The sequence below is a fragment of the Ornithodoros turicata genome, chromosome 3 (genome assembly GCF_037126465.1).
Source record: "Ornithodoros turicata isolate Travis chromosome 3, ASM3712646v1, whole genome shotgun sequence".
In the NCBI taxonomy this organism is placed as follows: Eukaryota; Metazoa; Arthropoda; class Arachnida; order Ixodida; family Argasidae; genus Ornithodoros; species Ornithodoros turicata.
In genome coordinates, this window is record NC_088203.1 from 57,713,761 (window position 1) to 57,731,381 (window position 17,621).

The window sequence follows — 17,621 nt, forward strand, 5'->3', positions numbered from 1 at the left end:
ACAAGGGCATTGCCCCTTTAATATAATCGTCGCGACGGCATCCAGCAAATGAACAAAATCATCTATGTAGTGTGAAATATGGAACGCTATTCTTTAACTTGGAACGCTATGGAACGCTAACTTTATTCTTAGTACACGTAAAAGCGCCCGCTATAAGCGTAATGGGCGGAGTTTTATGCGTAAATGGCAGGGGGAACATGATTTACTCTTATATCCTGACGCATAAGAATTCGTCTTGACGGATAAACTGAGGTTCTGCGTTGGAGCATTAGGCCTTTACGCCTATATTGACGCGAATTGTTTTGCAGTTGTTATACGGGCCCTGCCTTCTGAGAACACGTGCATGGTTCCATGTGGAACGCGTCTTTTCTTTCGCTTGGTTAACGGTCGCTTTGGCGTCTGGCGTCTCATGGTCTGACATCATGCACGGTTGCAAATGTAAGTTGTCACATTTTGAGCTGGGTGTCTGTAGTTTTTTGAAATTCATGTTTCATTTGTGTCAAACGTATGACAGGAAGAAATGGCATCGAACGAGACAATATCGTATGACGTAGTGGGCAAGGCACGCGAACGCTCCTTGAACAGTTGGGATTCTCCAAGCTATCTCCGCGCTACAAATTCATATGCGTACGCCCATAGTCCACCCTGCTGGTGCCTTATGCGTGATGGTCATCTACGAGCAGACCATTTTGTTATAGGTGAGACTGTTTTCGCTCTCGTTGTTCTCGGATGTGCGTTTCTCGCCGTTGAAGCATCTGTGTTAACGATTCCTCAATGCGTTTTTGTATTAGGAGTTCTTATGATTATTGCTGATTATAGCGCAGCAGGATGTTTTGACAGGAAGCAAATGGATTTTCTGACTTGTAAAAAGCGGTCACGATTTTCGATAATGTGGTTCAGGTGGTGGTGGTGCTGCAGCAAAACACGTGCGCAGAGCTGAAATGATTTATGCGTTTAACAATGCTCAGTTAAATGTTATTTTAACGGAGAATGTTTTCAGTATATATCGTATACTATATGTCGATACGATACGAGATGGTGTCGGCCGTCCGCGGCTGCTTTCTCCGGCTGTTTTTGGAAATTTCACTGCGCAGTTATAATACACCGCACAGCGAAAATATTTGGTATGGTGACTCCTGATGGGCAGCCGTTTTTCCAGTCCATCTAACGTTTATGACTATTTCATGTAAGCGGCCTCTGCCCAGATGGACTCAGGTCTGGCAAAGGGCACCTTATCGGCATGATTTATTTCGGTGTTACCATATCTACGAGATTAGGTTTCCCATTTAAACACTAGAAAGAGCATCAGTTCCGCGGTATATACTGCTGCACAGACACGTACACCCATTTGATAATACCACAGAGCACATGAATCAGATGATAAAATGATTTACGCGACTAACAAAATTCAGTTGAATGTTAATTAAAGGACGAGAAAAATTTCAGATTTGTATGTTTCGCAGTTCATGTTACGTCTGTGACCATTTCATGTAGGAGGTCTCTGTGGATATGACACAGGTGTAGCGAAGAACACCTTATCCGCATCATTTATTATGGCACTAGCATATTTTCGATATTAGGTTTCTCATTCAAAAACAGTATCATATCTTTGGAACCTACTGTTGAACAGAGATGCGTAGCCATTTGACAGTAAACTTCTATTTCCATCATCCCCAGGAACAGGACACGCTCTTCGTAGTCATGCTGCACTGCATAATACGCCGCATGCACCCTCGTTGCTCCATAAATGCAACGTCTGAATACACTGAAGTATACTTCAGTTGTTATGGGGTGATTTCACGCCGGATCAGGCAGGGTGGTCCGGTCGACCCCTCCATTTTTTTTTCTTTCAAACATACGCGGTGTCCCAGAAAACCTGTAATTGAGTTCTAATAAAAAACTACTACACCTAGAATCATGCGGTCACCGGCATTTGTTCTTACTAGGTTTTTGCCACCTCCTGATGTGCATGTCAAGTTTAAATATGTAAATTTTTGCGAAGTGAACTCTGAAATTTGCGAAGTAAAGGCCACTTTTTTTTACCCCACCAACATGAAGGGCATGCCGCATTTACTCAACTTCATGACAATTGACAGCGATATTCAGGATCTATCCTACCGGGAAAAATAGCTGAACATCATGCTTCTCGTGGCACTTGAGTGTAGCACGCGAGGACTTTGAGCGCAGTCGCTGTCAGTCCGACGAAAGGAGTTTGAAAACCCAGCCGAGAGTGATAGTAGAAAAAGTGACAGTTTCTGAAATTGGGAGAGGGCAGGTATGGTCCCAGCCAAAGCAGGATGCAATAAGCTGTGTCTGCGTTATCCCTTTCTACCATTCCGTTGTGGGCAAGGTTTCCAACCTCCTTTCGTCGAACTGACAATGATTTCGCTGAAAAATTCGTCGCGCGGCGTCCTCTGCGAGCTCCGTAGAGCATGATTTTCGGCAATTTTTTTCCGATACTATAGCGCCTCAGTATTCCTGTCAATTATCATTAATTTGAGGAAATTCTGCACGCTCTTCACATTGTGAAAACTGGTAAAAAAACTGGTAAAAAAGTGATATTTACTTGGCAAATTTCCGTGTTTAGTTCGCAAAAATTTACATAATTAAACTTAGGTTACACGACAAGCACATCAGGAGGGGAAACAACCCAGTAAAAAGAATTGCCGTTGACCACATGATTCCGTATGGCGTAGTTGTTTTAGTAAAATTGAATGACACGTTTTCTGGGACATCCTGTATATTAAAGCCTCGTCCCTACGAGTCACATTGGCGCTGAAAGTAGTTGAAAATAATTGGTGGTTATTTTTTAATGAATGATCGTTCAGATGTGGGCATTTTGAGCATATTGCGCTTCCACGCTGTTTGACGCAACTTATCGTCTATCTCATATATTCAACTGATTCGTTTATTTATTTTTTCCACATGTTGTCTGATGTGGGTAGCGTTGCATCTTAAGTTCTGAAGGTCCTAAGGTTTGCCTTTGAGGAGATAAAAATCGCACATTTGCCTCATTTGTAAAATATGGTACGTTTGGGGGAACCTCACAACTCGGCCCCCAGTTTTGTTACCCAAAGCTGAAACTGGATATCTGAGTGACAAAATTAACATTGATGTCAAGTGTGAATTTATTTCGTATGCAGACGATAGAGATGTGTTTTTCAATGGATCTGATATTGATGTAATAGCCACTACTGCTAACGAGATGCTTTGCAACTTGGAAAAAATTAATGGTAGAAGTGCAAGGGCGCAGGCCAGTTGATACATTGTAAAACGACGATAAAAACCGGAGACACGGAACAGAAAAAAGACAACACGACACGTTCCCAGACACAGCAACCCATTTAATGACAGCCTACACTCCCAATAATCTCCTGATGGGTGGAAAGGGGGAAACAGAGGGAACACTGACACAATTGCCCCGTGACTTAATCTCTTTGTATTCAGCTAAGAGTCGCCCAAACGGGTCACGCACCTTTTTCAATACAATGATGTCTTGGAAAAGCGGGAAACAATTGTGACAATCTTTCAAGTGTTCGACCAATTCAGAATTTCCTGAAAGGCTGTCTGCATTCCTTTTATGCTCTAAGAGTATAATGTTAAGCATCTACCAGACTGTCCTACGTAGCAAAAACCACATGCAAAAGGAATATAATACACAACGCCTAGACGCACTCAACAAAAAAAGAAGAGTGTTAGTTGAATCATTGCGAATCATTGGAACACAATGATGCAGATTACTTTCCGGTATCACAATTGGGGGACGAGTTGTGAAGTTCTCAAAACGTACCATATTTTACAAACGAGGCAAATTTTGCGATTTGTTATCGCCTCAAAGCAAACCTTAGGATCTTCAGAACTTAGGATTCAATGCTACCCACCCCAAACAATACGTGAAAAAAAAAATCAGCTGAATATGTCAAATAGTTATGACGATACATAGCGTCAAACTGCGTAGGAAGCGCAATGGTCGAAATGGCAACATGTCAATGATAATTCATTAAAAAATAACCACCAATTATTTTCAACTAGCTTCAGCGCCAATATGCCTTCTAGGGACGAGGCTTTAATATATGTTTGAAAGAAAAAAAAAAAGAGATCGACCGGACCACCCTGCCTGATCCGGCGTGAAATCACCTTATAGTGATACTTACCCTATAGTCATTATCACCCTATATATATAGTCATAATTAGTTTATGACCTGTCTGTTGTGGATTTCTTTTTGTATATGGCTCATATTGTGTGCACCTCGATGCCTTATACTGTGATATAACGCTTATTAGATGTTTTTACCATTATAAAGGTAATTTAATCTAATTACTAGGTCATATAGCAAGTCTACAATTTATATCTTGTTGTGTTGAAGTGTTGTGAAGATGCACAAATGTCATTTCATATTAGTCTAAAATATTATAGGTATTGAAATCTGTTGGTTTATGGCTAGTATGCTGTACTCTTTTTTATTTATGTTCGGTCACGTGCGCCTTATACCTCATCATTTTCAGGACATAGGTGCAGTATACTATAAACACATGTATCTATTATTCTGGGCTCTTTCCTCCAATAAAGTGGACTTATTTGGCGAATTTCTGTTGTATTACGGTTTAGACACGTGCTATTAACGCTGTGGGAAATAATTCCAGGTATTCAGATGTTCTGGATTACTAAATGATAGTGGGATAGTGACGTACGCCAGCAATGGTGAGAGGATGAACCTGGTTCAAGTGATGCACTCGTGCATCTTGTTTTTCTTTTGACCGTCACAAGAACTCTGGTATATTGCTTGTTTTGCGCAAGGATGTGCCTTTTTTATCTGTTATTCACGTGACGGATGTGTTTGTATGTGTCATAGGAATTTGCAGTGCAGTTCGCCTAGCCATTGGGGCGTACGTGACTGTCAACTGCCACGTCTTTTGGATGAGCAACAAGCTATGCCTATACCATGGATATCTTTTAAGCGATAGCATATAAAAGTGAACGGGCTTCCGTGCGTATACATGCTTTGTGCACCTATGTAGTACTGTTGATTAGTCTCGGATGTTACGAATTCCTTTTTGATGCCCTGTGAGATTCGTATCATCGAGATCCTGATGAAGCAGCTGTTCATTTTTTATTTTTTTCCTATGAAATGATTTTGCATCGTATGCCGTTTTTGCACAGAGAATTGCACCCCGAGAATGCCGCACAGTACGCATCATATCTGGGAACCTAACGCGCCGCCTGATGTCAGCGTCCCTTGGGCTTGCAATAGGTACAATGCAAAAATGACACACAATCCGATTTTTCGGTTACTGCTCTGGAAACTGCTTTCTGATGCTTTTGGCAATCGGGAACCACATATCCGTTTCCTGAACAGCCGCCGGAAAACCGCATTGCGGGTCATTTCAGAATTGCAGCCATTGCCTGTACAAGGGCCTGAGGTCACGTGACATCTAAGGTGCTCAGGTTTGACGCATACTGCGTGGTATTTTTGGGTGCAGTAAGCGGTATTATAAGGATAGCCAAACAGCCCATAGAATAACCTGTATCAAACACCGCTTAAAATTAGGGTAAAAAATTCGACGATTTTTTACGCTTATTATCCGTCATTCGTGTATGCGTAAGGTGTTGACCCTTAGAATATGGGTCAAAAATTTGACGATTTTTGACTCTTACTATCCGGTTTCTTTGCGAGAGTGTATGGTCCATAACATTACTGTAGGATTATACACACAGCATACGGGACGACAGTAGCCTTTAGAAACTGGGCAACTGTTCTTAATTGGTTTGTATGATGTTTATGATGTGGATTACATGTTATTGCTACGATGATGGTGACATCATCCTCGCGCAATCCCAAAAAGGAAATCTGGAAGTATGGCGTCTGCAGGAAAACCCTCAGTAACGCTGGGCTTCCTTGATCTCCAGCCTGTTGTAGAAATTGATGTCCGCAACTATGGATGCAATTTAGATGAAGTCAGGCAAGCGATTTCGCTACCCACGACGCGCAATGCTTATTGTTTTTAATATCTTGCAGAGCAGGGCTTAGTACCTCGTATAAATTTTGTTGCCTTTTCTGTTTTATCACCTCTTCGGAATATCGAAACAAACATGACAGCCTCAGGGGGCGCGGAAAGGAAAGCACGGGATGCAGGTACTTTCATCATTTTCACATCAAAGCATTAGAAAGGAGAGACACAGGAATGTCACGTGTCACCATGTCAAGCGTGTAGTAATGACTTATAGTGCAAGCATGTCTCGCGCACAAATGAACCACGAGAAAAAGCAGTTTGATTGAAAGCTAGATTGTCATGCGGTGAATAAAATCAGGCGTGAGACAGTGTTCCATTCCAATATTGTAATACAATGACCTCGTACTCTAACGAAGAGCGTGCGGACATGAGCTTAGCTCTTGGGGCGGCTCACAAGAATACCCGTGCAGCGGCAGGAATTGACGGCGTAAGGTTTCCATCTAGACGTCACCCCTTCCACAAGACCATATCCTCGCCATTCTCCCATCTTGCCAATTTCGTAGCTTCGACAAACCATAGAAACCGACAGTAGTTGAGGTAATTGAGGGGTATCAGCTCCGAGGTCCGTCAGCGTGTAGTTCACCACTTTTCCGTGCACGAAGATCCCCATAAACTCAAAGTTTGCTTTCTTCGGCTCCTCTTCAACCGGAGTGTTCTGCTGTCCATCACTGCTGAACTCAGCTGGGTTTTCAACGTACACGTACAGGTAAGCATTTCTTCCACCCGCAGTGCTCGGTGATATTCTTATAACCAAACGACTTTTCTTGTCTTAACTTTTGCAAACGACAATTCAACGCAGTCTGCGTATGTACCGTCCTTGCCATCGAGAAGTATAGTATTAATGTGTTTATTTCTTAAGTGTCGATAAGAACATAGATATCTTTGTAATAAACGATAGGTACACATCGGTAGCTCAAAACGCCCGGTCATACATGCATATGATGGCTGTTCTTCAGACCGCGGTCGAAGTGTGACCTTCGAGGTCCGTCAGTGCGTCGTTCACCACTTCTCCCTGTAGAAAGACCTTCAGAAACTCCAATACCTTTTTCTCCACCTCCACTTCAAACAGAGTGTTCTGCAGTCCATCGCTGCTGAACTCAGCTGGCTTTTCTACGGACACGTTCAGATCTTCAAAAGTGACGTCCTTCAGCTCAAATTTCCCTCCTGCAAAGGTTGTAGATGTCAGAAGATTGCCTTTCGAGTGACGAAATTCCTAACAGCTACATATGCCATTCGTTTCTTAAGGAGCACTATATCAGGAGGGGTCACGTCAGAGTAATAAAAGAGTAAGAGTACGTAGGAGTAATGTACATAAAACATACATTTAAAGGTCTACTGGGAGCAAGAGGTGTGTAACTAGAGCAAAGTGGTGCTTGTTTTCGTGTCTACTCCCAAGAAGATTTCAAGATTCAATTACAAGGCCAGTAATGGTGTAAATGCTCGTACCTTCGGTTTTTGTGCGCTCTACTTTCACCGAGCCCCGTACTACATCCACTACCAGTTGAAACTCTTCTTTTGGCTCGGTGGCTACAGCCTCGTAGATGACACGCAGGTTCCTGAGTGATAGAACGCTGTTATAGGCCCCATGAGAACCACGGGTAGGCTTGAGAACCACGCTCAGAGGTCCTGCTCTTCCCTTGGTGAATGTCACGTTCCTCGTGGGAGCTCCAGACACAGAAATTTCGAAATCGGGAAAAGCGACGTAGTCCTCGAAGACTGCTTTGAATGGCACTCCCTTTACTTCAGACGGTCCTGGTGCGACTGTACAAGGTAGAGCGCAATGTAAGTGGAACCAACGACTGTGAAAATGATGTTTTCCCCTGCGACGCATACGGGAGTACATTTACATAACACGCATACTGAACCAGCGTCGTAAGTCTGTGAGGATTACGGCAACGCCTTTTAGTGGAAGGTATTCTACAGGGTGTTTATTTTCTTCCTTTGCAGAATGTTTATAAAAAGTTATGAGAGCAGCACGGATGCCGTTTCTGCAGTCGAGTTATTCGGCCTGGCGGACATCCTATCGAATAAAGTATGCAACTACAGGATGACTAAGTGCCTAAAATTCATTAATTTCGGGCAACAGAGAGATAGCAGAATGAGTGACTATCCTCATTGAAGCCATTCCACGTCTAACAAACCCTGAAGCACGCAAAGTAGACATTCCTGAATTTTGATATGGATATGAGCCGAAACCGAAACCGCGGCGACCGTGAACGCAGGGAGCACAGCGCTCATTTCACGTCAGAGGGTCACGTGATTTGGAGCGATGGAGATGGTTGGAGAAGGTGCTGTTCTGCTGGCCACATAAACCGCCTTCCGGCCCAGATGAGCCCCCGTCGGCGTAGACGATGTGCTCTTGAGGCGCGCATTTCAGTTTGAGGCTTGAGGCGACCGAAATTCAGCGATGAATATTCACGACACATGCTCTTTTCTGGATTTAAAAAAAAAATAATTGCTTTGAACGAGGAAAGTATCTCATTCTACTATCTCGCTTTTGGCCGAAATCCAAGAATTATAGGGTTAACTACTGAATTTGAGGTAATTAGTCATCTTGTAATTACATACTTCGTTCCAGAGGTTATCCCCCTGGCCGTAGAGATCAAGGGCAAAAACTACGTATGTGCTGCTTATATACGTATAGCATTCTATAAAAATTCTGCAAGGGCTAAAAACAGGTATTTACAGGAAATGCTTAGAAGCAGGACACATACAGGGTGTTTCAGTTAAATCCCCGGGCTAAAGAATTCGCAAACGGGTGTACCAATCGAAGAACTTTCTTTTTTAGAAGTATATGTCCGATACCACCTACAAGTGTTCCACCACCACAATGTTCCACCTACAACAATTCAAATGTTTCGTGAAGACAACTTGTAAAGCAGGGCGCCATGGGCATTAAAATGGGTGCTACCCACTTTGGGACCTTCGGTGGCGACGTTTTAGAGAAAAATCTGCACACCGAAGCGCGTTATTTGTTGCAGCAGGTAATTGGTTTCGGTTTACATATTTTTGTCGCGGCTGGTCGCGGTGAAGCGCAAAACGACGCTCCTCCACTCCCTTATCCACCGATGAATTACGTGTTCTCGAGTTTATTTCGCAACGGGGAGTGCTGAAGGAAAAGTGCAAAGCATGTGATATCAAGGTACTATGTGATTAGCTGTGTTCCGTCTGTGCGAACATAACAGAGAAAGGGCGCATATCGGTCAGATATGCGGGCTGGGGGACTGGCGAATCCTGTATGACGCTGTTGCTCTTTCTTCAGCACTCCCCGTTCCGAAGTAAGCTCGAGAACACGTAATTGACTGGTGGAAAAGGGAGTCGAAGAGCGTCCTTTTGCGATTCACTGCGATCAGCCGCGACAAAAATAAGACCAAAAAGAATTAATTACTGCAACAAGTCACCCGCTTCGGTGGCAGATTTTTCACTAAAAGGTGTCCAACGAAGGTCCGAACAGGAGTAGTACTTATTCTTATGCCGACGGTGCCCTGCATTAGGAGTTTTTTTTTTTTTTGTTTTTTTTTTCTCGAAACTCATTCGAATTTTCGTATAAATAACGAGCGCCTTTCACTCATTCCGACGGAGCGCAGCTTGTAGATGGTATCGGAAAAATAATTTCGAATAGGAAAGTTCTTTGATTCGTGCACCCGTTCGCGAATTATTTGGTCCGGGGATTTAACTGAAACACTCTTTATACAGGGCGCGATCTCAAGCAATGAGCAAACTTTCCTAAATTAATGATTCACGTCAACTTCCAAAACGCAGTACATATACTCGTTTGGTGCGAGGCCTGCTTCGACTTAATATGCTTTTAACGCGTGATGCAGGTCTTCATGAAATTTCATACTAACTTTCAAAGATTAATAAAAATGGGTCAGTGGTTTAAATTAGGAAGTCGTGCAGTACAGTCCTGAGGTCTCTATCCCACAAAAATGGAAACCTTAACGAGCAACATGCCCTTCCCCTTACTCTTGACCGACTATCTCGAACGGCTCCAGAAACGAAAGGAGGCGCCCAGGCTACGTGGTGTTAAGGTTTTTTTTTTTTTCACTGAAATATTTTCTACAACGTCTAGGGCAGTGCATCTACAGTCCAGGGCAGTGCATTTGCAGTCATGTAAATGCTGAACGATACCGTATGCCTATGAGCATTCATTCATTAAATACCTGAATAATGAATGCATTCAACCTGTAGATAATATCTGTAATCTGTAACAAAAAGGCACAACCGGCTGGATCCCTGGTCATATCGCGTTTGGCGAGCATGATGCAGCTATAGAGCGAAAGATAATTCTCGTGACGTCTCATAGAGTCGAGTATGTAATTTGTGATAAATAATATCTGTGATCACAATTTTGTAATAAATTACTCGCATCGATTACTAACAATGCGATCGCACCTCCCCAAATCTGAGAACGCATGTTAACATGTGCAATAGTACCGTGCAATAGTACAGTGGTACATGCAACATGTGTCTCCAAAGGAATTCGCTCTGCAAAGCTCCTTTGCACGAAGTATGTCTGGGTCAGCAGTTCAAATGTATCGGGGTTCCACCAACCTCGCTTGCTTGTATCACCGTCTAAAACCTCGTTCAGTACACCACTGAATAGTTCTGTCCGCGCGACCTGCTTCAATAGTTCCAGCAATTTCTTCTTGAGCGTCTCGTCGAACAGTGCAGTCTGCTTCCGGTCAGTGCCGAACTTCACTGGTTCCCTGACATATTGGTGTAGAGCCCTGACACGGACGTCCTTCGCTTCATACTTTCCGCCTGCAAAAGATGCACGCGTGAACGATGACCCAATCAAGTTTTAGATCAATCATTCAAGAATGTGTAACAGGCATTTGTGATTAGATAAGCAATAAGAAAGCGTCTTCTGGAAGCTAAGAAGACGGATGGCTCATAAAGGGACAGAAATCTTAAAGGAGCAATCTAGACGCACACAACTTTGTTTCTGTTTTTGGTCGGTATGGAATGTTATGCGCTCGAAATATGTTTTCCCTCATTTAGTACAACCATAGTGAAATTGGGACGCCTGCAATAGCCCCCGAATCTCCCGAGCGCGAAACACTTTCTTTCGACTTCACGACAGACACGTGATGCGCGCCGCCACCACGCACGTTAGTACATGACGTGGTGGCAGGGACGCTTCTCATTGGTCCAGCGATCACATGATCACGGTGAACAACCACGAAAAGGCCGGAGGTTCTGCTACCGCTCCGGAGACTCTAAGCGTTCCACAGTGGTGACACAATGCCGCCATTGTTGTAACTGCCCTCAAGCGGGTGCCTTTGGCAAAGCTGCCATCTTGTCCTGGTCGCACGTCATGAAAACATCATTTTGAGGTCATGTGACTTTGTTTACATGTCGTTTTGCATCTTACCGATATATCTCCGTCGTCATAAAGCCAAGAGATGAACATATTTTGCTAGCGTAAACCCTGCGGTGCTTCTTCCGCAACACGGTATCACATTTATCGTATCGGCTCGGTGAGTCTTAACGCACGGTCGTCATCACATCTTTGGAAGTCGTAAACAGTATGAGGCCTTATGTGCAAAACTACGCGTTTTACTGCGAGATTATCGGATAAAAATAATTACCGTGATCGAAAGACATCCAAAACGTCGCGCAGAAACGACAACCGCATTGTTTAGAAACGGTTTGGCCGCTGATCACGGGCGCCGCCATCTTTAAGGTTACGTGTGCCTTGACGTTTGCTGTGACGTGCCACCAGGACCTGTCCAGGATGCATTGCGTTCACCCAGCACGCTTTCGTCTACGGAGCAATACATTGAGTGCCACCCCTGTGAAGCGTTCTCCCGCTGCGTGATATCCGAAATGGAGGATTTGAAGGCTATCAACGTTACGACCTCAATTTTTTGGGACCGATGACACCACGAGAAGGACGAGTGGTGCAGCACGAATCTAACTGTGTGTTGTACAGCGATACCCGAATGCTTCCCGACACTGTGCAGCCTGGCTGACCGTTTTCGGCGCACAGTTGGTTCAAAGGCTACAAGGTGGCGCCACAATGACGCCGTTATTGCTTCCTTTCTGGAACTGCGAGTTTTATGAGCAGCGAGTGTGTCCTGTGCCTTTCTCTAGTGTGGTACGGTACTGTGTACTGTGGTGTTGCACCAGGAAGATCTTCAGTGACGCCATCAGAACGTGACAATTGGTGGGGACGTGCGTGGACGTGTGTGGACGTGCGGCACTTGGATCGCCATTCCGACTGAGCGAGGGAATATCTGCTGCTGTTGCATCGTTGACGCACACACACACACACAAAAAGAAAAACGCTCGGTGCTCGGTGGTGACTGATAATCGCTCTCACTGAAGTATAGACTGCATATTTGCAGGTTTGTATCAGGCTTTGTATCCTGCCGTTGAATTAAAGTGAACGCCTTGCTTCTTCCTGGCTTGGAGCCTTGTGCACGCTACAGTCGGGCGTTGCCTTTCTTATTCGCACAACCCTGAACTCCGCGCTGGTGAGCTATACGGCCACACACTTCGTTGATGTAGGTAGGTACACGGCAGATCAAACAGACTTTGCCGTGACTGGGAATTAGCGAATGCATCGGAGAGACGCCCTACAGCCAACGTCTCGGAAGTAATCTCGCTTTGAACGGCGCACTGGCCCCCAGTTGTATACGTCCAACGAAAGATTGCACAGAAGCCACGGATATTACTCTTGTGATCGCAATGTTATTTTGTCGGGCTGCATATAGGCATTGTTTTTCAGAAAACGCGATATAAATCATTCAAGGAATAGCAGTCAACAAGAAACTGCTCGGAATGTTCGTAGCAGACGGTGTTTTCTACCGACGAATGAGGGGCCTCTACCACAAACGTCCCACTTGAGTGGGTGTGGTCTGCAGTTGGAGCGCTCCGACCTGTCACCGCGGCAGCGATTTTGCAAATTATTTGCGCCGCGGTGAAACAACTTTGGACAGAAATATTTCGTAGAAATGCTTTTCACATACTGCTTTTCAAGATGACCGCAGTTTTTCGCCACGTAGAATACAACTTTAACGCTCCTTTAAGCCTCCTCGATTCCCAGTTCGGACCTGTACCTGCTTCAAACCCTCGGTTTGTACCTGCTGTCTTTCTGCTTTCCAGATGGAACACCCCGTGAAGAACGTCCACTACCACGTCGAACTCTCGCTCTGGCGCAGTTGCTACAGCCTTGTAGGTGACGTGTAGACCGCTTACCAACACATCACATGTGTAACGGCCGTAGCAATCACGACCGGGCCGGAGGACCTTGCTCAGTCCCTCTACTTGTCCATGGGTTAATTTCACCTCACTTGTGGGGTGTCCGGGAACATTAAAGCTGACGTCGGGTAAGGAGACGGAGTCCTGGTCCAGTGCCTCAAATGGCCCTGCCAAGGCCCCTGTAGATAAAGGGTGTTTGTTGTTTAGGTGTTACTCCAAACCACGGAGAAAGAAGGCTACGAGGTGAAGCTCCCCATGGAAGCAACTGCGGGCGCGCAACTGTGGAAAGTCAGTTTGGGAGACGGAGGCGGCTGCTGGCACCATTCGACAGATGCTGGTGCAGCGCTGATTATTATTATCTTGCCCTTTTGATACAAAAATTCCTGCAACTAATTTACAATGAGTGGAAGCTCTATTAAAGGGACAATGAAATCCGGGAGCGTGTCTATGAGCCCGATACGGCAATCGTCGTCACCGCTGGACAGCCAATTTGGCCAGATATCTCTTCCGAAAACAACGTACACATTAAATACGAGTTTTAAAGATTCCCACTCCACATGCAGCTAGCACTATGATGACGTAAGCCGGGCATACGTATGGGAGCGTAGCGCAGGCGGTTGTCTCAGATTTCTCTGCTTGGCGTTCGCATCGCAATATACCAAGTGAAACGTCCTCAGCAAATGCACTTAGCTTCTTTTAGCATCGTGAGTTCTGACGTGGAACATGGTGTTACGCTTCTGGCTGTACGAACGCATCCGACGCTAACTGGAGATTAGCTCCCGCAAGCCGATCACAAAGCAGACGTCCCAGACGCCGTCCCATATTTTTCTGATTCGCCAGCATGCCTCTCGGTCGGTTGGTCGCCAAGGCTACTAAGGTCCCTCCAACTGCTCCCTGATTGGTATCTCGCGCCAAAGGGCGCTCACTGATTGACCTTGTCTGCGTTGACGTTTACAAAAAGAGAATCCCGGAATATGCGAATCTCAATATGCGTCGCCTGCTCTTGCACTGGAACAACGCCACCAATTCGCGTCGGATTTTGCGAGGCACTGTCTCTGTCATCCCGGCATCAGAGCTTCCCAGCATTTTATAAGCACCCGCTACGTCTGTGCTGGAATGAATAAGGACGTAGGAAACTGGACACGATCCGGCATGTCTTGTCAATGTGCGAAGATTGATCGGCATACATCGTTCCCACTCACACGATTTATCTTAAAAATCCCGCTACGCACGTATAAACATGGACATCGTTGGTCCCCTCTCCTTCTCACGCGGCCACCGGTTCTTCCCGACGGTTGTTGACACTATACCGATTGAAGCCACCCCTATGCCGGACAGCACTGTCCAGACTGTCATTTCAACCTTCCTCGCCTCGTGGATCTCTCGTTTCGGCGTACCACGAAGCGCCACAATTCATCGCGGACGCCAATTCCAACCCGCCCCGCTTTCTATCTACCTTCGACATCATCCACCTTCGAACTAACGCCTACCACACGTCAGCAAGTGGTATGGTAGTGCGCATGCATCGCAGGCTGAAGGCCGCCCTTACTGCATTGTGCAATGGTACTTCATGGACAGACGATCTTTCCCTTGTCCTCCTCGGGATACGCACTACCTTCAAGACAGGTCGTGGCTAGTCTGTAGTGGACCTCGTCTACGGCCAGTCTCTTTGCATTCCAGGGGAGTTCCTTGACTCTCATCTTCCCCAAGATGATCCCTACCCAGCTGACTGTGCCCATCTTCTGCGCCAAGCCATACGCAAGCTACGTTCCACCCACTACACGCCAACAACAGCCCCACACATTTTTTAGTACCCGGACCTCAATACTTGCATTCACGTCTTCGTACGTCGTGACGCTCTCCGCAAACCACTTCAGCGCCCTTACGATGGGTGGTTTGCCGTCCAATACCGCAACGAAAAATACTTTACTTGCGCGTCAGCATCAACGGGAAGTGCGACACAGTTGACATCGACAGACTGAAGCCAGCTTACATTATGGAACCCGTCCTCTCCGCGAGTCTACCCTGCGCGTCCTTTCTCGGCGCCGGTCCTGCAGTTGAGCCTGCAATGCTCGCCCCACCGCCACGCCACTTGACTTTATCAATCCCCTGACTCGTGACACTGTTACCAAGGTTTTCACGGCTCGGTACCTTCGCCAGCTCTGTGAAGAAGAGCCTATACTGTCGGTCCACGACGACGAGGTTTGCGCTTGGCGCGTGGGGCCCTCTCGGTTCAGTTGGGTTTTCTGCCTCTGACGGATACATCACTAAAGAATGTACCTCCATTAATATGTGGTTCACTGCATGTTTATCGTTTTGTCGCCAATCACATGGAGACTGACTCATCTGCTCCAAATCATTATTTATCGTCTGAGAGTATAACGCCTCACGCCAGGTACAAAATATTTGAGACATGATTATTTTATTAGGGACAGCTAAAGAATATGCGTCATTTACGTACCAGCAACGAAAGTGGCGATGATCAATGCAAAACGCATCTTGGCTCTTCTGACGTTCCTGGAGCAACCCCCAAAGGAATAAATGATGAAGAGTAAAAGGATCACTGAAAAGCAAATAATGTTTACACTCTATACAATTGTAATGATGAACGCTTCAAACGGTAATCTAGATGGTTATAAGCTCATTGTTGATCGTCAGGGTAGTGAGGGTGATATATAATAAAGTTCAGGCAGGAAGACTACCAGCAAATCTGAATACGAGCGCTACTACTTCAATGCTCGGTCTCCGGTACTGAAACTTGCGGAGCCGGGCAAAACACAGCAAGCTTTGCCATTTCGCATGTGTTTTCTCCATGTTTCGTTTGCTACCATGTGGTATACTTGTATTTCTTCTTTTACTTCGGAAGTCTCGCCACTCCCGGTTACGCAGGGTAAATGTGAGAGATGGTGAATTGTATACATGTGAACTTGCATTCCAAAGGGCAAGCCTCTCAATAGATATAGCGCATCAAACAGGCGCCGCGAATTCCGAAACTCATCCTGCTACGACGTATCGGGCAGTGTCCAACACGTCATGTGGTTGTGAGAACCAATCCACCTTTGGACCTGTTGGGCAATCGACTTCCCGACCCTCTTGCGTCACAGCTGAGTGTGGAAGGGTGTTTAAGGGTTTGTATCTCGAGAACTACTATCCCGTAGAAATGTTATTATTTCTTTGGGGCTACTGTGGCATGCAGTAGAAGGCGTGTAATGTTGCGTTCGCAAACGAGCGACGTTGACACGTGAGAGTGTGGAATCGCATCTCGTTTACATGGGGCCTTTTGATATTTTTGCTCTCGCTTCCAATATGATGGAGTTAATAAACAAAAGAAAACGAAAATATCAGCGCATGCTGGCACATGGAAACGTAAAAAAAACCCTAATTGCGATAATTTGGACCTACTACTTCAAGCACAAAAATTAAGGCTATTTTGCGTGCGTCGGGCTGTTTCAAACAAAAAAATGTGTAATGAAATTCAGTCAAGAATCCGTTAGGAGACCTAGCTTCCCTGCAAATAATTACAGAGCTGTCAGAAGCTCCGTGAGTGCAGAACCAGTGATAGAGAGCTAGCAAACTCGAATAAACGTATGAAGAACGCAAGCAATGCCTTAGTGAAGATCCGTGTGGTGTGTGAGGTTAAAAGGATCAGTGCAAAGACACAAAGGGATTTAGAACCTGCCGTGGCAGGACACAGGAATCCGTGCACTAACTTGTGCGATTGGTAGATGCACTGAGCAAAAACAATATAATATATATATAATCGCATAATCGCTTTGCGCGCAACTGTGCACAAAGTTTAAAATACCTAAAATGACATTATGTGAGATGAGCTAAAAGAACTACACGCATTTTGGATAATCGGCCTCGGTGGGCGAGTCCGTAGCGCGTCTGCCTGCTGATGCCAACATGAGTAAGTTCAAACTCAGCCGAAGACGGTGGCAACTTGGTAGAAGGGTATAAGTTGCTCAGACACGCCGTCTTTCGCGAGGGACGTTAAATACCGTGTACCATGTATTGAGCTTTCGACGCACGTTCAAGAACCTTCATTTGGGCAAAATTAATTCACAGACCCGACCACTGTGGTGTCGCTCATAATCATAGTCGTCTCGTGACGAAAAGTCCCGAATTATTATAGCATTTTGGATAACATGTCGAATAGTCTGCTGCTTCAGAGTTTCTCGCGACCACATGTATGGAAACAGAGGCGCTTGGCTCAGTGTTGCTAAGCGATAGCCAGAGGTCCTCCCACTCGCGTCGCGTTCCTGCGCTCGCTGTAAAACTCGCTCGTTTGCGATTGTAGCATAATGCAGTTCAATGCCCGTTCCATAGATGGGTTCTGCAGTATGGAAGCGCAAGCCGCCTACTTGGGAAAATTTGAAAACAACATTTAGGAGCTATAA

The 17,621-nt window shown here is 45.4% G+C and overlaps 1 protein-coding gene across 1 annotated transcript; it reads right to left on the reverse strand.

The window, feature by feature from the left end:
* Nucleotides 1–6,843: 6,843 nt before the first annotated feature.
* On the reverse strand, nucleotides 6,844–15,813 carry LOC135388498 (uncharacterized). Its single transcript, XM_064618078.1, has 5 exons — nucleotides 15,683–15,813; nucleotides 13,104–13,400; nucleotides 10,567–10,776; nucleotides 7,459–7,773; nucleotides 6,844–7,176 (listed from the first exon to the last, which is right to left on the reverse strand). The coding sequence occupies exons 1-5, from the start codon at nucleotides 15,717–15,719 to the stop codon at nucleotides 6,965–6,967; spliced, it is 1,071 nt and encodes a 356-aa protein (XP_064474148.1). The 5' UTR covers nucleotides 15,720–15,813; the 3' UTR covers nucleotides 6,844–6,964.
* Nucleotides 15,814–17,621: the final 1,808 nt, after the last annotated feature.

Bases quoted from the DNA above. Each gene is read 5' to 3' on its own strand.
- LOC135388498 (XM_064618078.1), bottom strand. From the start codon at position 15,719: ATGCGTTTTGCATTGATCATCGCCACTTTCGTTGCTG. The intron at 13,401-15,682 runs GTACGTAAATGA...CTTTATCTACAG, and splicing joins CATCGCCACTTTCGTTGCTG to GGGCCTTGGCAGGGCCATTT. The intron at 10,777-13,103 runs GTACAAACCGAG...CATCTTTTGCAG, and splicing joins GGAAAGCAGAAAGACAGCAG to GCGGAAAGTATGAAGCGAAG.